Source organism: Schistocerca gregaria, chromosome 6 (genome assembly GCF_023897955.1).
Source record: "Schistocerca gregaria isolate iqSchGreg1 chromosome 6, iqSchGreg1.2, whole genome shotgun sequence".
Classification (NCBI taxonomy): Eukaryota; Metazoa; Arthropoda; class Insecta; order Orthoptera; family Acrididae; genus Schistocerca; species Schistocerca gregaria.
The window spans coordinates 462,330,876-462,352,097 of NC_064925.1; the positions used below are offsets into that span (position 1 = coordinate 462,330,876).

Consider the following 21,222-nt stretch of genomic DNA (forward strand, 5'->3'; position numbering starts at 1 on the left):
GTGGAGGGTTGAAAGTACCTAGGAAGCCTGATACAGGGGGAAAAAAAAAGATAGAGAAATAAAAAAGCAGAGGAGAAAAGCATAAGCATTTTGGAAGAGTGACAGAAGTCTGATATGGAGCAAGGATGTATACCAAATCGGTAAAAAGGTTATATACCGGTCATACTATGTCCCGATCCTGACATATGCGTCCGAAACCTGGGTTATGAAAGGAAGAGAGAAAAGCAAAATACACGCTAGTGAGGTGAAATTCTTGAGGAAGGCAAAGATAGACAGGGTAAGAAATGAGATAATCAGAGAGTTAATGAAGGTGGAACCATTACCGGAGGAGATAGAGAAATCAAGGCTGAGATAGTATGGACATGTTAAGAGAATGGAGGAGATGGCGATACCCAGGAGAATACATGAGATGAAACTGGAAGGAAAGAACCAAGAGGAAGACCGAGAGGCAGATGGCATAAAGGAGTAGAGGAATGTGTCCAGAAGACTGAACCAAGACAGAAGACCATGTAGAGGCCTATGTTCCAAACAGACCCAGCCAGAGGCTGGAAACTGTCGATGATGATGATGATGATGGTGATGATGAAAATAATCAAATTTGTAAAAGAGACTGATGAGGTAAGCATAATTAATAGGCACATTTATAATTACGATCTATGAATCAGACATGGTTATCATAATACACTGAGCAATAAATGAACTACTTATCACAGTCCACTTGAAGCTGGAAGACAGTTCTATAAGAAGTTGCCAAATAGTACGATGGAACTCTGGTATGCCAACCCAGAGACTTTGAAAGCCTGTCAGAGAACATGGAACTGGACCTCAGATGCTAGGTAGAGCTGCTACATCTGTGAATCCTTGCATAGCCAACCAATGGTATCATAGATAAGTCTGCTGGCCAATCAAAACTTATGGCCACTCTGTAACTTCCGCCATGCAGTGACACTGTACTCAGCGGTGTATTCGGCTCACTATCATATTGCTTGTCGTAACTCACTGTTATTTCATGGTTTCCACTTCACTACTCCTTAGATGTTCTCAGTCCAGATTTCTTCTTGGACTTGTTTGTCTGTATTGCTGTCTCCATTTGTCCGTTTCCTTGTTTGGCTTCTGTCTCCAGTCAGAATTCTGCTATTGACTGTCCTAGGCCACTCATCCCAGCCCTAGTGGGTTCCTTTTGAGTCATTCCTGACCTTGTGTTGAATCCTGGTCACAAATGGTAATGTAAAAGGTTAAGAGTATCATGGATGCAAAATTTGTGAAAATCTTGGAACATCAACGACAGCAGTTGCTACTATAGCAGCAATTGCAACAGCAGTTTCAACACCACCAACAGCAGCAGCAAAACGAGTTGCTCCTTCAAGAAATTCAGCGTTTGATGGATCAACAGTAGACACTGTATATAGCTAGTAGTTACTTCCCAGGCTGCCACCCATCCATGTTTCCATTTCCACAGTTCACAATGTCAATTAGAAGCACATTCGATGAAAGCAGAGTGTGGAAACTTCAAGTGAAGATTTCAGTACTCAGTGGCATATGATTTAAGATTCAGTGGATTATTTAGTGAATAAAACAATGGAAAATCCAGGATGGACTGTAACAACAGTTGGCTGAGACTGCAGTTGTGTGTGTGTGTGTGTGTTTGTGTGTGTGTGTGTGTGTGTGTGTGTGTGTGTGTGTGTGTGTGTGTGTGTGTGTCATCTATTTTTGACGAAGGCCTTAAGGGATGAAAGCTTTATTTGTGACAGTCTTTTTGTCGCGCCTATCTGTGACTCAGCATCTCCGCTATATGGATTATTTAGTGAATTGATTGATACAATGCCTAAACTCTTATAGCTGTGACTTCTTGATTTCTTGTGTTCCTGGGTTCATCTGATGGTGCTAAAAGGTTACAATGTCAGACCATTCCAGATAAAATTTTAGTTTCTTGCTAAAAAAGTTAAAATTATGGTATGTGATTTGAAAGAGAAAAAGCAAGTTGTTGATCAGCTGCTTTCCCAAAGGCTGCAGAAATCACTAGGAAATTTACTAACAAAAGATGAAGTGAAATACAGCCAGATTTCTGAAGCAGAGATGCCTTTCACAATAAGTGTAATGGCTTATTTTGACATTAGTGTTTACTACCACCAGCAAAGTGCAGCCTTCATCAGACATCAAGCTGTCTAAGAATGGGTATAATGAGAAGAGGAGAATATTGTTTCACCTGTTAAATCAGTTGTTGCTTCCGCATATTAAAGGAAGGTATTTCATTGCTCTCAGTCCTTATGATTACCAACAGCTTGTGCAGTAGCTTACAAATAAGAGAGCAAAGTGAAATGTTCTTTACTGCTATATAGATTGTGGTGTTGCTACGTGTTGTGCAATAGTGTTAGTCAGTTGTGAATTTGAACTGCGGAAAACTTTTATTAATGCATATTTTTAAAGTAGATGAGGATTAAGTGTTTTCAAGGGGTAAATTGGAATACCATGTCATCATGAAAGTCTTGATTTTGGACAGTTTATAGTCATCACAAAATCGTCGAAAGCTGGTGAGGGCTTAAGAGGAACCTGCTCTAGACTCAGCAATAGTTAATAAATGAGTAATTGAATTCTAACGTGAGCATACTTTTCTTGAAGATGACCTGTATGAATGACATCCCAAAACTGCAACCATAAATGAAAATATTGAGAAAGTAAACAATGCAGCAGTTCAGCAATTGATGATACAGATGTATGAAATAGGTGACAGCATAGGCATGTACTGGTGAGCATATAAAGAATAAAACATAACTTTTAGATATTGTTTAAAAGTTTTTGATTAATTAGATGAAAAAATACATTAGAAGAGACTTGTAGTTTCAGTAAGGAAAGACAACTTTTGGCAGGACAATCTCCAAGATGATTTGGCCATAGGAAAGCTAAGATATGGAAAACTAATCAAAGAGTGGAAAATCCAGGATGGAATGTAACAACATTATGAAAAGGAAATTTGCTATTCACCATGGTGCTGAGTCGCAGATTGGCACAACAAAAAGACTGTAACAACTATAACTTTTGGTCACTAAGGCCTTCATCAACAATAGATCACACACACACACACACACACACACACACACACACACACACACACTATTTGTGGAAAGGCAACTCAGCACCTCCGCTATTTGGTGAGTAGCAGGTGAGTAGCAACTTTCCTTTTCATAATATGGTAAACTAAGATATTTGAAGCACTAATTTTTGGAACATCATTCATATGCATCAGATTAATTTCTTTGGCATGGCAAAGTTGGTGTAAAAGGAGGCCATGTCAAAAAATACACAGTATTTCACTGGCACTGAAGAACTTACCACACTGCATTTTCATGTGCTGTTGTTATTGTTCTTGGTACCTGACAGCATGTGTTTTATGTACTACATATGTGGTTATCAGTCTTAACTTCAATGTTTGTTTACTGTCATTCATAATGTAAATGTCAGACTATTTTGAGGGCTCCATCACAAAGTTTCCCTGAGGCTGGCCACTGCTTTACTCAATAGTGTCAATGTTTTTATCACAGTAGACCCAAACACCATTACTTTATTAAAATTTATATTGCCTTTTATTAACATTTGCAACCAGTAAAATTCATCCTTCTCTGAAATAATTTATGAACAAAATAATTTATGAACAAAATAATTTTGATCCATCAGTCTTCCAATATTAGATTTTGATATTTTAGGGAAGCAGTAATCATTATTCAAAGAGGCGGGAAGATTTGTACTAACTTCAGACAAGGACACAAAAAGTATAGTGTCTTTCATAGTTTCTTTGTCACTTACTCTGTTAAAAGGCCAATTAGGCTGATCATAAACCACTGAGAATTTCCAGCATAAACCTAGAATTACGTTTGGAAAAGTTTATGAAATATCTAACGTATTATAGAATGTTCTTGAATTACAAACTATGTGGTCTTGTCAAAGAAATAACAGACAAAAACTGAGGAAAGTATAAGCAGAAAAAATGCAGGCAAACTTGACTTATTTTCTACTTTACTTAATCTAAATTTTAAAAAAGCATTTCTAAAACTAATTTCTTGAGGAGAAAAATGAAATGGATGAAGCACAAATAGGCAGAGTAGAAAAGATAGCTAAATGTTTAAGCTTCTGGACAGGAAAGGCCTTTCTTTCAAAATAGAAAACACACATCACCCCCAGGGGGCCCACCACTCTTTGGCGGGGTCATGCTTGGGTACCACGGGGCCCCAGCCTTTGCAGCATTTTTACCCTTCTGTACTGCTTGTCTATCCTCTTGCTATTCTTTATCCCTCTCCCTCAGGAAACATGTCTGGGGTATTATCGGAAATGTTCTGCATTCTGTCACTGATGTATGAACAGTCTCACCTTTGTTCTTTGCTCCCTTTTCCTTTCTTTGTTTCCCTTCTCCTCTCGTTCCTGTGCTTCGGCATTTGAGGATCCTCTTTTTTTTTCCTTCTTCTTCCTCCCTGCGTGCTCCTGAAGGCCAGTCCACACGTCTGACGCGTAACAGTTGACTGTATATTAAAAACAAAGATTCCAAGACTTACCAAGCGGGAAAGCGCCGGCAGACAGGCACAATGAACAAAACACACAAACACACACACAGAATTACTAGCTTTCGCAACCGATGGTTGTTTCTTCATGAAGGAGAGGGAAAGACGAAAGGATGTGGGTTTGAAGGGAGAGGGTAAGGAGTCATTCCAATCCCGGGAGCGGAAAGACTTCCCTTAGGGGAAAAAAAAGGACAGGTGTACACTTGCGCGCGCGCGCGCGCGCGCGCGCGCACACGCACACACACACACACACACACACACACACACACACACACACACACACACACACACACACACACACACACACACACACATATCCATCCGCACATACACAGACACAAGGAGACATATTTAAAGGCAAAGAGTCACTCTTTGCCTTTAAATATGTCTGCTTGTGTCTGTGTATGTGCGCATGGATATATATATGTGTGTGTGTGTGTGTGTGTGTGTGTGTGTGTGTGTGTGTGTGTGTGTGTGGGCGCGCGCGAGTGTACACCTGTCCTTTTTTTCCCCTAAGGGAAGTCTTTCCGCTCCCGGGATTGGAATGACTCCTTACCCTCTCCCTTAAAACCCACATCCTTTCGTCTTTCCCTCTCCTTCATGAAGAAGCAAACATCGGTTGCGAAAGCTAGTAATTCTGTGTGTGTGTTTGTGTGTTTTGTTAATTGTACCTGTCTGCCGGCGCTTTCCCGCTTGGTAAGTCTTGGAATCTTTGTTTTTAATATATTTTTCCCATGTGGAAGTTTCTTTCTATTTTATTTACAGTTGACTGTATAACGCATAATTCCCAGCCGCGGGTCAACGAGTAAGGTTTGCACATAGCCCCAGTACGGGCCAGGCCCAGGAAGGGGTGATTGCCTGAGCTGTAACCTTCCCAAATTGCCTATTGGTCCCTCTGTCAGGTGTTTGTGAGGCGTGAACAATCATCTAAGGTGGGTACACCCTCTTGTGAAGAGGCCCTCACTTGGAAGGAGCGAGTCATTGGAGATGCTGGCAATCATGGGGATTTCCTCGTGGTCAGTCAATCGTCTTCCCACTCAATGTCTACAAAATGTAAACGTAAGGAGGCTAATGATTCAAAGACCCTCCCTGTTGCACCATGGTTCCTCGTGGTCTTTTGAACTGAAGATGGCGAGTCCTTTCTCCACATTAAATCCGTTTAATATTCAGAAAGGTGCTGATGCATTTGCTGGCCCTGTGAAATCTTGCTCTTGTCTACGGAATGGCACTTTCCTTTTGGAGACCACTTCTGATGCTAAAGCACAACTGCTTGCTGCCTCGCTTCTCCACGGTTTCCCTGCTTGTGTCAAGGCCCATAGAACTTTGAATTCTTCCCGTGGTGTAATTTACACCATGCTGCTCGACAATCTAACAGAGGCCGAAACTATTATTACCTCTCTGATCAAAGTGTCATTGCCGTCAATTGTGTAATGAAAAAAGGTTGATCGTCTAGGGTACCCACCCGCACTCTCTTTCTCACATTTGATAGAGTGGTGCACCTGTCAAAGCTCATAGGTGGCTATGAAATTATCACAGTCCAGCCGTACATTCTGAAGCCGATGCACTACTACCAGTGTCATAGTTTCAACCACACTAGAACGTCTTGACGACACCCAGCCAGATGTGTCACCTATGGTAGGGATGCGCACGAGGGTGACGGTCCACATCCTTCTCCCTGCTGTATCAACTGCAACGGCAGCGATGCCACCGCCTCTCAGGATTGTCCCACATGTCTTGATGAGCAGGCTGTTCAAGAGATCTGGGTAAAGGAAAAGGTGCCTTACCCAGTTGCTCGCAAGTTACTGGCTAGTTGCAAACCCTGCGTTCTCCCGTCAGGTACCTATAGTTCTGTTCTTATTACCCCCTCCCTCCATGAAGGACATGGCCATGCAGACATGCAACCTACAATTCAGATTTGATATTGTGAAATTGCCTATTGTCAAAGTAGCATGGCCATCCCTCTGTCCAGCTGTGCAACGAGCCATCAAAATCTCACCTCTAGGGGTGAAGCCACCAGCTACACAACTGGTAATGGTGACGGCACATGATACCTTAGCGCGGCCAACCTCCGTGTCACTGGTGTGACCAACAACAGTTTTTCAGCGTAGGACTACACAGACTGATTGCAAAAGCACACCAATGCTTCTGTGTACCCCATGGAGCAGGAGCCTCCTGCCTCTGTGCCCTGTAGTAGCGCCTCTTCCCCAGCTGTCACTCGACAGCCGCCAAGCTGACACCCCCACGTCTCTTCATCATGACTCTCCTCTAATGGAACATTCACGGCCTTCAATCCCACAATGAGGATTTATGGCTGCTTTTAGTGTCGCGTCATCCCCTTGTACTCTCCCTTCAGGAAACAAAATTGCACCCTCACGACTGCTTTGAGCTTTAACATTTCTTATCGATTCGCGATTCGCGAGCAACCATTTCCCGTGTGCTATCCGTTTGGTGATCCCTACCCCATCCATGTCCACATCTAAATGGCAGCTTCCTAGGGCTGACTGGCAGCTTTACTCCTCCCTGGCGACGTTTGAAGAAAAAGATTTCCCCAGTTGTGATGACCAGGTCGTATGTCTCACCAACGTTATCCTCACTGTTGCAGAACACTCCATCAGCCTCACTTCCTCCTGACCACAGCGTGTCCCAGTCCCTTGGTGGACTGAGGCATGCTGTGATGCAATTTGTGCACATAGACGTGCTCTCCACATTTGTAACTGCCACCCTACCCTGACAAACTGCGTTCATTATAAACAGATGTGTGCAAAGTGTCATCACGTTCTTCGGGATAGCAAAAGATATAGCTGGATTTCATTCACTTATTCTTCTAACAGTTCCACACCTTCCTCTGTCCTGTGGGCCAACCTCCGATAGCTCTCTGGAACGAAGATCCATTCCCCTATTACGAGCCTGACAATTGCTGATGATGTCATGACTTTCTCCATCGGAAAAAAGCGGAGGAAGCTTGGGCACTACCCTTCTCTTCTCCGAATCGTGAGTGCTACAATGTCGTCTTTAATATGAGGAAGTTAGACCATGCTCTCAGTTCATTCCAATCCTCTGCCCCAGGATCAGATGCCACCCACATTCAGATGTTACAGCACCTTCCTGTAGCGGGCAAGCACTTTCTACGTAACACTTACAATCTCATCTGGGTGGAAGGCACAGTTCCTGGATGCCTGCGTGAAGCCACAGTTATATCCATACCTAAGCCAGGTAAGGACAAAACCTTCCTTCTAGCTACCGCTCCATCTGTTACGAGCTGCATTTGCAAGATTTTGGAACCTATGATTCATGCCCGGCTGGTGTGGTGTCTCAAGTCTCAACATTTACTAACGAATGCACATTGTGGATTTCAAGCTAAGTGTTCTGGAGCTGACCATCTTGTTACTTTTTCCACCCATGTCATGACTGTTTTTGTGTGGAAATTCAATAATGTAGTGGTGTTTTTTGATTTGGAGAAGGCCTACACCTGCTGGAGAACTGATATCATCTATACTCTTTACACACGGGGCTTCCTTGGGCGTCTGCCCTGTTTTCTTCGGGAATTTTTACAAGACCGAGATTTCAAGGTGCATGTGGGCTATGCTTTGTCGGACACCTTTATTCAGGAAAATGGTGTGCCTCACAGCGCCGTCCTCTTTCTCTTTGCTATTGCCATTAACCCGATAAAGGCCTGTCTCCCAACAGACATCTCCAGCTCTCTTTTTGTAGACGATTCTGCCATCTATTGCATTTTCCATGGACCTGTGTTACTGAGCATCATCTTCAGCACTGTCTTGATTGTCTTTACTCCTGGAGCATCGACAATGGCTTTAACTTTTCCCCTGACAAAATTGTCTCTATGAATTTGTGGCAGCGCAAATGGTTTCTCCCACCACCTCTACATCTTGGGCCTTTTGCCTTCCATTCATTGAAACTATGAAATTTCTGGGGTTAATGCTGGACAGGAAACTCCCTTGGTCCTGCCATGTGTCTTACCTGGCAGCCTGCTGTACACGGTCCCTCAATCTCCTGTGTCCCCAATGGTACTTCCTGGGGTGCTGATCGAACCACCGTCCTACATTTGTACCGGACAATTGTCCATTCGAAACTCGACTATGGGTGCTTTGTTTATGCATCTGCATGCCCATCCCTCTTACGCCATCTCAACACTATTCACCATCATGGCATCCGTTTGACCATGGGTGCCTTTTACACCAGCCCAGTTGAAAGTCTGTATCCTTAAGGTGCTGAACTACCACTGTCCTACCTCCGTGACTTTCTCCTTAGCAGGTATGCATGCTGTTTGTATGCCATATGTGGCCACCCCTCCTATGCCTCCTTCGTTGATGATTCCTTTGATCTCCAGTATGAGGCTTGTTCCTCTTCTCTGTTACCTCCTGCAGTCCGCTTTTGCCACTTGCTACGGCGGCTTAACTTCACACTACCTGCAACTTTCCCATTGGGTTGAACCCTTCACCACCTTGGCTTCGTGAAGCAGCCCATGTTAATCTTGGCCTTCATTCATTTCCTAAGGACACTACTCGAGCCTCGGTCTATCACCTCCAGTCTCATGACCTTTGCATTGAACTTTGCAATAGTACCTTCGTATACACTGATGGCTCTCGGACGGACGTGGGGTTGAGTGTGCCTTCATCATTGGCACCAGTGTCTTTCGATATCGGCTTCTGGCACACTCCTCAGTACTTACAGCTGAGCTCTTTTCCTTGTATCAGGCCATGGAGTACATCCATCGACACAGCCTTTCCAATGTTTGTCCTCTGCTCAGACTTGCTCAGTGCCCTCCAATGTATATGTACGCTGTACACTGCTCATCCCTTAGCGCATCGGGTTCAGGACAACTGTCACTTGCTCACTCTTGGTGGATCCAGTGTGATGTTTCTGTGGGTCCGCGGTTATGTCGGTTCTGCCAAACGAGGCTGCTGCTGATGTTGCTGCCAAGGCTGCAGTCCTCATACTTCGGCCCCCGAGTACCTATATTCTCTCTGATGATCTCTGTGTTGCTGTCTGTCAGGAGGTGGTGTCCGTTTGGCTTCGCCAATGGTCCCCCCTTCACGGGAACAAGCTTCGGCATACTATGCCTCTCCCAGTGCCTTGGACGACCTCTTCTTGGCCCTCCCGTCGGGAGGGGATTATTTTAACTCAGCTGTGTATTGGACACTGCCTTGTTAGCCATCATCATTTGCTATTTTTTTGACAATTTACAATCTAGCTTGGGTTTGCCGTCTGATTTATCAGCCATTTTAGCGAATGGCGTGCAAGTTGTCGACTGTATTTTACTTTTTATCTGCTGAAGCAATATGGCAAAGGCCATTTAATTTTTATTTTTGGGCGTCCATTTCTGTATGGTGTTTTTTCAGCCCATTTTCCTCATGCCTGTTTTTAGCTGTCTCCTATTCCGTCCATTGGGACTGACATATAGTCGTTTAACTCCTCTCTATGTTCGTGTTGTATAGTTTTGACTTAGGTGCATATGACCCCAATTGCTTGCACCCTAAAGCAAAACAAAACAAACAAAGGCAAATGATCTTCTCCTTTGCCAACTCAAAGGTCCTCTCTGATGGTGTCACCATGTTGTACCCTAGCCCGGCCTGCCTCTCTTTCGTCGGTACGCACCACCAACCATTTTTCAGCATTGGACTCCACAGACTGACTGCACAAGCACAGCAATGCTTCTGTGAACCTCATGGAGCAGGATCCTCCTGTAGTAGCGATTCTACACCGGCTGTCACTTGGCGGCCGCCAAGTTGTCACCGCCACATCCCTTCCCCCTCATGACTGTCCTCCAATGGAACGTTCACGGTATTTGGTCCTACAAAGAGGATTTATGGTTGCTTTTACCGTCACAGGATCCTCTTGTACTCCACCTCAGGAAACGAAAGTGCACCCTCACAAGTGCTTTGAGCTTTCACATTACTTACATATTCGTTTTGACCTTCTCCCTGAGGTTGGCATTCCATCTCATGGGGGCGTCATGCTACTCATATGGGATGATATCCATGGTCAACCCGTCTCCCTGACTACCCATCTTCAAACTGTTGCAGTTCGCCTTTTCCTTCTCTGCCTGACTTTTCCCCTTGTACCATTTATGTCCCTCTGTCATTCAGTGTCACCTGGGCAGACTTACTTCAGCTTAATGGGCAGCTACCTCCCACATTTTTGCTACTCGGTGACTTTAATGGGCATCATCCCCTTTGGGGTTCTCCCAGGACTTATCAGAGAGGTGTCCTATTGGCTGATCTTCTTAACCAACTTGACCACTTCTTCCTTAACACTGGAGCACCCACTTTTCTTTCTGACTCGTTGCATACCTATTAACATTTGGACCTATCCTTTTGCTCTGCCCAGTTTCCCCATTGTCTTGAGTGGTCTGTTCTTTCTGACACCTACTCAAGCGACCATTTCCCGTGTGCTCTCCATTTGCTGACTCCTACCTCATCCGAGTGCACACCCAAATGGCAGCTTCCTAAGGCTGACTGGCAGCTGCACTCCTTCAAAGAACAAGATTTCCCCAGTTGTAATGACCAGGTGGACTATCTCACCACCATTATCCTTACTGCTGCAGAACATTCCATTCCTCACACTTCCTTTTTAGCACATCGTGTCACCATCCCTTGGTGGTCTCAGGCATGCTGCAATGAAATTCATGCATGGAGATGTGCTCTCCGCATTTTTAACCATCATCGTATGGTGGCAAACTGCATTCATTTTAAACAGATGCATGCCAAGTGTCATAGCGTTCTTCAGGATAGCAAACGAGCTAGCTCGATTTCATTCACTTGTTCTTTTAATGGTTCCACCCCTTGCTCTATCGTGTGGGCCAACCACAGATGGCTCTCTGGGACCAAGATCCATCCCCCCATTTCCGGCCTCACAGTAGCTGCCGATGTTATCATGGACCCTATTGCTATCTCCGACACCTTGGGCTGCCATTTCGCGGAAGTTTCGAGCTCATCCCACTATCACCCTGCCTTTCTCCATCGGAAACGAGGAGAGGAGGCTCGTGCGATACCCTTCTCTTCTCTAAATCGTGAGTGCTGCAATGCTGTCTTTACTATGAGGGAGCTAGATTGCACTGTCAGTTAATCTTGATCCTCCACCCCAGGGCCGAACACCATTTCCTTTACGGGCAAGCTGCAGAGGCCCAATAAATTTAGTATGCAATTTCTTGTAAAACAGTTGTTTCCTATTTATTTCCTGAACACCGTATTTCCTGGTGTAGCGTGTCACCATGTCTTAGCAGCTAAGAGTAGGAGGTTGCCAATCTTGTAAGACACAGCTGGCACATCAAAACGCTTGCCTTGCCACCAGCCTCAGCCAGCTGTGCCACGTGCCGGCCCACTTGAATGGCCACAGCAAGCGACACGGCTCCTGGGAGCAGGGAGCGCTCCGCGGCTCACAATGGAGCCGACGAGCTGGAACAGCCTGGTCTATGGGGACTGATGTATAGTCATTTAACTCCTCTCTGTGTTCATGTTCTATAGTGCTGACTTGGGTGCGTATGACTCCAGTTGTTTTTGCACCCTAAAGCAAAAACAAACAAAACAAGAAAACACACATTCACAACTCAAACACACATAGCCGATTGAAACTTTGTCTGAAGTAAGCAGAAGGTGGAGACAGGATGGGCTATTGGATGCAGAACTGGTTGGCTGTACTGGTGAGAGGAGGGAGGAGGGGAGAGGAGAGAAGGGACAGAGAGAGGTGGAAAAGACTAGTAGGCACATTGGTGGTGTACAGTGTGTTTGTAATGCCAGGGAAGTAGACAGGTAGCTGGAGGACAGCAACTAGCAAAACTTGAGACCACGGGAGTTACAGAAATGGAGGAAATGGTGTAGCAAGAGTGCCTTCCAACACAGTCCAGAAAAGCTGGTGTTGGTAGGAAGAATCCACCAAGTGGCACAGACTGTGAAGCAATAATTGAAGTCGGGCACATTGCACTGGGCAGCAAGTTCAGCAATTTAGTGGGTGGGGAGGGGGGGGGGTGTGTCCAGCTGTTCTCTGGCCACAGTTTGGTGGTGGCCATACATGTGGACAGACAGCTTCTTAGTGGCCACACCCACATAGAAAGAGGCACAGTGGTTGCAGCTTAGTTTGTAGATCACGTGGCTGCAGTCACAGGTAGCTCTGCCTTTGATGGGATAGGAGATAACCATGACAGAACTGGAGTATGTCATAGTGGGAGTGTGTATGATATATGGACAAGTCTTGCATCAAGGTCTATTTAAGAGGTAGGAGCCATGAGGCAGTGGGTTGGGAGTAAGGGTGGAGTAGTGATGAACAAGGATATTGCATAGGTTCCATGGGCTGTGGAATACCACTGTAAGAGAGGTGGGAGGATATTTCTCCTTTCAGGGCATAATGAGAGGAAGGTGAAACCCTGGTGGAGAATATGATTCACTTTCTGTGGTTCTGGGTGGTACTGAGTCATGAGAGGAGTGCTTTTTGAGGCCAGAAAGTGTGTATGTATGAAGTGGTAGGTGACTAGAGAGGCAAGGCACAAGAGATCTGTTTCTGGACGAGGTTGAGTGGGTTAATTTAGGTTTGTGAAGGCTACAGGAAGACCCTTGGCATATTTGGAGAGAGACTGTTTATCACTATGGATGTAATAACCTCGGTTGGTTCAGCTCCATGGAAGGGACTTCAGGGTATGGAATGGGTGCCAGATGACAAAGAGGGCATGTTGTTGGTGGTTGGTAGGTTTGATATGGACAGAGGTACTCATGCAGCCATCCTGGTGGTGGTCAACATTCAGGAAGGTGGCTTGTTCGGTCAAGGTAGGACCAGGTATAGCAAATAGGGAGAAGCTCTTGATGTTCTGGAGTAATATGGATATGGTGCTCTCAACCTCAGCCCAGATCTTGAAGATGTCATCAATGAATCCGAACCAGGTGATGGGTTTGGGATTCTAGGTGGTTAGGAAGGATTCCACTAGATAGCCCCTGAATCCCAAATCCCTATGCAATATCTTTGTCCACCCTGCACTGGTGTGTGTGTGTGTGTGTGTGTGTGTGTGTGTGTGTTTTCTGAAGAAGGCTTTGTCCAAAAGCTAGATGTATAACAGACTTCTCATTGTGCTTGTCTGAAACTCAAAACTTCATCATTACAGTGAGTCGCAGTATGTCATTTTCCTGACATTATTGATATTCCAGTCTGGAGTTTTTGTTGTTTTATAGAACTTATCGTAAAAATGTCGGATGGATTTGCTAACTAGTTAGCTTCTAGAGATGATATATGTAGTACTACCGGTACCCACACATAAAAGTGAAAGTAGTGTCTAGATTTTGGACTTTATAGTTCCTTCTTCAGGAAGAGAGGTATAGGTTGGGGTAGGTTAAAATGAAGGGCAGGTCAGGCAGACTAAAAAATGGGATAGATGTTAGTGGGTTAGTGCATGAGACAGGTTTTATAGTGGGAATCGTTGCATCGATAGGAACCTTGAGGTAGGGGGTAATGATTTGGGAATGTTATAAGTTTTAACTAGGATGTGGAGAAAAGCCTTGAGGCATTCAAAGCCTAGTATTGTTTCTAAGTTTTTTTGGAAATGTGACTGTGTCAGTCGGAGGGTGACAGCAGGATACTGTCAGGGGACTTGTCTATAAATGAGATCTGTGAAACAGTTGCAGGAGAGTAAAACCTCGGGGTGTCTGTTGGAGTAAGTATTAAGGGACTCGGTGATTTAGTAGATTTGTTTGTGTGGATGCTTAGGCTGTAGGGAAGGGAGCACTTGATGGGAAAGGGGTGGCAGCTGTCAAAGTGTAGGTATTGTACCTATCCTGCTGTAGGTATTGTTGCTTGTCTGTTGATATTATATGTACCGAGGTTCAGATGTAGGCTTCAGCGAGGTGGAGTTCCACATCAGAGGAAGTTACTTTGGATTTATAAAAAGATCAGGTAAATTTGAGTTGGGAAAAGGAGATAAGTGCTCGAAGGAAATAGGGGAAATTGTTCTCCGTCATGTGTTCAGACGACACAGATATTGTTCATAAACCTGTACCAAGCCCAGCGTCCAGCTTTGGGATGCAACAGAAACTGCTTGTACCGTGCTTCTTTAATCTGAAGATGACAACTGGCTGCTCTAAACTGGTAATGGTTCAGTAAAATGTTAGTGATTGTGCTGAAAAAAAAACATAAAAATTAAAGATCTATCAGAGGTAAAGCCACTCTTGTAAGCAGTTATATCATATACTGCCTCTGCTGTAATTTTTGCAGAGCACTTTATGTGGGCTGACCACCAACCAACTTTTTACTGGAATGAATCCACTGCCAAACCTTGCTCAAGAGCAGATTTGACCACACTGTGGGAGAACATGCGCCTGAGTACAACATGCTCAAATTCAGTTGCTGCTTCACAACCCATGCTATCTGGATCCTCCAGCTCCCATCCCCAGCACCAGAACTGCGTAGTTGGGACTCACGCATGCAACTCAGTCCTGTAATCATCCTGAATTGAATGTGCTAGCCCTTGTCCCACACCCACCTCTATTCCTGACCCAAGACCCAAACCTCATTCATTCTGTACACCCTCTTCCTCATGGTCTTCCTCCTCTTACATTCTGTCTTGCCCTTCGTATCTATTTCTTAATGATATTGTGTGCCACAGACAACTCCACCTGCCTGCAACCAGAATGAGCTTTGTATGTACCAATATGTTCTCTTACACACAATTGTTGTATTTTAGATAAAGGACATGAATATATAATGAATGTCCAATAATTATCTTAAGTTGTAAAGTTATTTTTAGTAACAGATAATGGCTGGATTGAATGTTATCACAATGCCATGAATGCCTTCTAAATAAAAACTGTGAATTTATTCTGCTGTGACTTATAACAGAAGTTTGTACTCAACACGATTGTTATCTGTAAATTTATTGTTTCCTTACTGTAAAATATTTTTTGCAGGTAGTGTACCTTCCTTGGGTGCTGGCTTACTGTTTGGTGGAATACTGGGGTATGGAGCATACCAGATTTCACAGGATCCCAATGATTACCACATTCTTCTGGGCACAAGTACTGCCCTTGGAGGATTAATGGGATACCGTTTCTACAACTCTGGGAAATTTATGCCTGCAGGATTAGTGGCAGCTTTGAGGTACTGAAACATTCAAATATTTTTCCTAGATGCAACAAGTGTATCCTGGAATTGGGAACTATGTCTAAATGCGTAGTGCTATATCTTGCTGGTTTTGGGGAAAGAATATACAGGCTAATTACTTATTTGATCACTCTACTCTTCATCTACTTCACAACATAGCAGAAACAGAGTGAGATGGTACAGCCTGTAAGCCAGTAGACTTGCATTTGTGAGAATGGCAGTTCACACTGCCCTGCCATCCAGATTTAGATTTACTGTGAGGAAATTACTTAAGGCAAATGCTGTGGTGGTCCATTTGATAGGCCATGGAAGACTTCCTTTCTCGATCCAAGCTTTTGCTTGCTCTTCATTGATCTTATTGTTGACAGTATATTAAACCGTAATCTTCTTATTTAGTGTAGTGGAATGCAAGCAAAGTAATTATTTTTGTGATTATTGATTCAGGTCCATAGGACATGGACCCATGGTATCTTAGAGCAGAGGAAGAGGGTAGTTCTCCTGGGAGGGGAGACAGAACTTGCAGTGTGATGTTATTTGTTAGTATGAGAGAGGAAATAATTCATGATAAATTTTAATATAACATATTTGAGGAGGCTTACCCAAATCCCTAAGATACTTCAGAATGAAATTCTGTACATAGATTTATTTATTTAATTTGGATCATTGGTATTTCGAGTAGTTTTATGCAGCTTACCACAAATACCTCACTAATGCCAACCTCTTTATATCAAGAGGAGTGCTTGCACCTACACCCTCAATTATTTGTCTTCCCTTGCAGATCTTGCCCCCTACAGCTCCCTCTAACACCATGGGCGCTATTTCTGTATGTCTTAATAGAAGTTCTGCCACTCCATCTCTTTTTCTCGTTATTGATTTTTATATGTTCATACATTCCTTTCTTCCCTTATTCTGTGGAGAACTAACTGAGAGAAACTGAAAAGCTTGAAAACAAGTAAGTCGGCACATCCTGCTGTAATTCCAGTTAAGTTTTATAAAGAATATTGTATGGCATTGGTGCCTTTCTTACCTTGCAAGTACTGCAAATCTCTAACTCGATGCACAGTCTCAAGTGACTGGAAAAAAAAAAAAAAAAGAAAAAAAAGAAAGCACATGACTCCTGTGGATAAGAAGGGTAAAAGAATAGACCTGCAAAATTACAGACCAATATACCTAACATTGGTTTGTGGCCAAATCCTCTAACATATTCTCAGTTTGAATATAATATATTTTCTTGAGACTGAGAAGCTTATATCCACAAATAAGCATGATTTAGAAAATGAAACTCAGCTTGCCCTTTTTCCATGTGATATATTGTGAACCATGGATGAAGGACAACAGGCTAGATTCCATATTTCTAGATTTCCGGAAAGTGTTTGACCCAGTGCCCCACTGCAGACTGTTAACAAAGGTATGATCATATGCAATAGGTTCACAGATAAGTGAGTGGCTCAAAGACGTCTTGAGTAACTGAACTCAGTGTGTTGCCCTCGATGGCGAGTGTTACACACAAAGGTATTGCAAGGAGTACCCAAGGGAAGTGTGACTGGACTATTGTTGTTGTATACATACATAAATGATCTGGAGAACAGGATGGTCAGTAATGTGTTGTTGTTTGTTGATGATGCTGTAGCGTATAGTTAGGTGTCGAAGTTGAGAGTGACTGTAGGAGGATACAAGATGACTTAGACAAAATTCCTAGTTGGTGTGATGAATGGCAGGTGAAAATGGTAAGTTAATGTGGATGATTAGGAAAAACAAGCACGTAATGTTCGGATATAGCATTAGTAGTGTCCTGCTTGACACAGTCATGTCCTTTAAATTTCTGGGCATAATGTTGCAAAGCAATATGATATGGAACAAGCGTGTTAGGATTGTGGTAGGGAAAGCAAATTGTCAACTTCAGTTTATTTAGAGAATTTTGGGAAAGTGTTGTTCATCTGTAAAGGCGACTGCATATAGGATACTGGTGCGACCTGTTCTTTGAGATCTGTACCAGGTCAGATTAAAGGAAGACATTGAAGAAATTTGAAGGCAGATTGCTAGAATTGTTAACAGCAGATTCGAACAACATGCAAGTGTTACAGAACACTTTGGGAACTGAAATGGAAATCCCTGAAGGGAAGGCAACGTTCGTTTTGAAGGGTGCTTTTAAGAACATTTTAGAGAATTTCTAAATTGTCATCAAGATTTAGGTTTTCTGTTGTTGCTGTAAATACGAGGGCTATCCACAAAGTACATTACGTTTTGGAATTAAAAATAAAAAAAATATTGGAAATTTTTTAAAATTATATACAGATGAAAGCCACACTTAAATACTACTTTTCTACATAGTTGCCATTTAAATTAAGGCACTTATCGTAGCGAGGAACAAGCTTGGAAATTCATTTGTCGTAAAATTCGGCAGCCTGTGCCTTCAACCAAGTGGTTAATCAGTAACTCGGTAGAAATACGATTTTTGTGGATTTCCTGGAAAGAGGCACTACAACAAACTCTCAAAGGTATTACCAAACTCTGCACAACCTCAGAAGAGCAATACAAAACAAGTGCAGGGGAAAGTTGGGCTCAAAGATCTTGCTGATTTACGACAACGCCTGGGCCCACACGGCAAATGCCACTCGTGAAGTTCTCGAATATTTTAAGTGGGAGTTGTTTCCTCATCCGCCGTACAGTCCCGACCTGGCACCGAGCGACTTCTACTTATTCCCAGCAATGAAGAAGTGGTTGGCTATGCAGCGTTTTGATGATGACCCACAGCTTCAAGAAGAGGTAATCATGTGGTTGAAGGCGCAGGCGGCCAAATTTTACGACAAAGGAATTTCCAAGCTCATCCATCGCTACGATACGTGCTTTAATTTAAATGGCAACTATGTAGAAAAGTAGTATTCAAGTGTGGCTTTCATCTGTATATAATTTAAAAAAATTTCTAATACTTTATTTGTTTTTAATTCCAAAACGTAATGTACTTTGTGGATAGCCCTTATAGCTTGAGAAGGGCAGCGTTTTATCATTATCATCCATGTTCAATCTGTGCTCCAGTTTTGTATTTCTGTTGACATGGCATTAAACTCAAGCATTTTTTTCCTTCTACATCTTTTTGTTCTCCTGCCTCAAGGATCTTCTGAATGACCTACAATTACAGACTTATTTGACATTTTAAAAAATCAGTGACATCAATGTGTCAGTCACTTCAAAATTAAGCTTTCAGTGATAGTTTCCAGCAGCCTTATAAACATGCCCAAAACACTGTTTATATCTTTCACAAAATTTTTATACAGTTTGGTTGTTATCAAAAAGAGAGATCTGAGCAGTTGTAGAATAAATCTACTGAGCAGTCACCTCATCCCGCCACATACTATCATCATTCTTACTTCCAAAAATGTCAAAAGTGCTCACCTCACTACCCAGCACAGTCAAACCTCTGGAATGCGTAAATAAAATACTCTGCCACGGCTATGTCTATCAAGTGGAGCCCTGAAATGATATCACCTTTTCATAAGCAGCTTCATACACCATCCAGTCAGCTTACATTTTCCTCTTAATCTTCACAACATCCTTGTCACATCTTATGACATTCTCATACCAATTGCCCTACCTCATTGTTCCTAACCCTGCAGTCATTCAGAGTGTAGAAGTTGCTCTCTTCACTCAACATTATCACCTACTCTAGCCGCATCCATAGCAGAGCTTACAATGTTAAACGCAGGGTCACATGACCAACTTCTCCCATTACTGACAAGCTGATTGCTTTCACTGCACAGCAAGCTACATAGGGAGGACCACCACCAGCCTAACAAAACACTGCACATATCTGGACATAGGTGATTTCCAGAATGAATTTTCATTCTGTAGCAAGGTGTATGCTGACATGAAACATCTTGGCAGTGCAAAGCTGTGTGCCAAACTAGGGCTCAAACCCAGAACCGTTGGTTTTTCACTGGGAAATGCTCTAGCAACTGAGATATCCAGGCACAACTGCAATACACCCCCACAGCTTCAGTTCCACCAGTACCCCTCTCCTACCTTCCAAATTTCACAACTCTATAGGAAAAGATAGATTGCTACTGACTGTAAAAAAGATATGTCAAGTTGTAGACAGGCATTGAATAAAAGGTACTCACATGTAGCTCCCCCCCCCCCCCCCCCCCCCCACACACACACAGTGAGAGAGAATGAGAGAGAGAGAGAGAGAGAGAACAATAATCTGCAGCAGTCTGCCCTGTGTGTTTTTGAGTATCTTGATATAGGTATTGGTTTACCATGAGCATTCTCAAAAAACTATTTTCCACCATCTTCATTCACAAAAAGCTCATAAGTCTTCCATTGTGTTCTGAAATATATGCGTACTTTATTTTATAGCTGTATAAAATGTGTCCAAATCTGAATTCATGAATATGATACTTTTCTCTTTCAGTGTTGCCATGGTCCTCAGAATAGGAGCACAGAGAGCTGGTCTCGTTGGAATAAAGAAGTAAACTATATCAGTGGCATTCCTTGTAGACATTTTTTTAAATCTTTTTCTACAGATTCAGCTAATTTTTTGTTGTTATCAAGAATGTTTATGTGAACTTTTGCAATAAATTATTACAAGTATACTGTTTTTATTTGCTTGATGCTTTCTTTTTCCTTTGGATTATATTCTGTTTATATGTAGTTTGGATATGAAAAATGCCCAGAAATTTCTAAACATGCTGCTACTCATTAATGGTGATACCTGATAAATAAGTTTGGATTTGGGGGGGGGGGGGGGGGGGGGGGGGAGAGAGAGAGAGAGAGAGAGAGAGAGAGAGAGAGAGAGAGAGACAGAGTGCAGACTTGATATTCTACACTATTGTTTCTTGTTAAAAATATAGTTTTTGCATCTTATTACTGTATTGTGATCTTGTCAGTGTGGAGTAAATTTAAATGATTTGAAATATTTCATCAGTTTTCTTTAGTTATATTCCACATGGACTCGCTCATGTCAAAACATGTATTTTTGTGAACATGAAGGAAGATTTGTCCAAAAGCTAGCAACATTTTGTCTTTTTTATGTGCCTATTGACACCCCCCCCCCCCCCCCCCCAGTGCCTCACTTAATTATTTGTAATCCTCTGTTGCTGTCTGTTGTAGTTCCTTCCACCTTGTTACTCACACTAATCAGATTTTTGTCTTTTGTCAGTCCAGTTTGGAACTGTAATGGGCTTTTCTATGCAGAATGGGGAAAAAATAGCTCTTGAAGTCCTGCGAGTCCTACAGAATTCAAACTTCACAGTTATATAGGGCATAATTTTTGCCCCCCCCCCCCCTCCTCCTACTGAATATAAGTGAATTTATTCTATGACTGTCTTGTAGACAGGTTGAATCCAAACTCCAGTGACAAAGTTTTAGAGGATGTTCAGGGATATTTTCCGAGGGTTTTGGTCTATGAGTTTCATCATAACTGGCAGCTCATTACAGAGTAACTGCATTTCATCTGATTTCTTACTCCTCCCTCCACCCCTCATTGTTTCTGTATCTGTATTGAATTGAAAATATCGCAGAACACTGCAGATATTGACAGTATGCGCTGTGTGTCTTGTTCTGAAATGAACTTATA

The 21,222-nt window shown here is 43.0% G+C and overlaps 1 protein-coding gene across 1 annotated transcript in view; it reads left to right on the forward strand.

The window, feature by feature from the left end:
* The window catches only part of LOC126278234 (transmembrane protein 14C), a 51,827-nt gene extending 31,590 nt beyond the window's left edge, over positions 1-20,237 (forward strand). Inside the window, exons 2-3 of the mRNA XM_049978215.1 lie at positions 15,455-15,644; positions 20,059-20,237. Of these exons, the coding sequence (XP_049834172.1) occupies positions 15,455-15,644; positions 20,059-20,119 (251 nt within the window). The 3' untranslated portion in view covers positions 20,120-20,237. The remainder of the gene's footprint in view (positions 1-15,454; positions 15,645-20,058) is intronic.
* Positions 20,238-21,222: the final 985 nt, after the last annotated feature.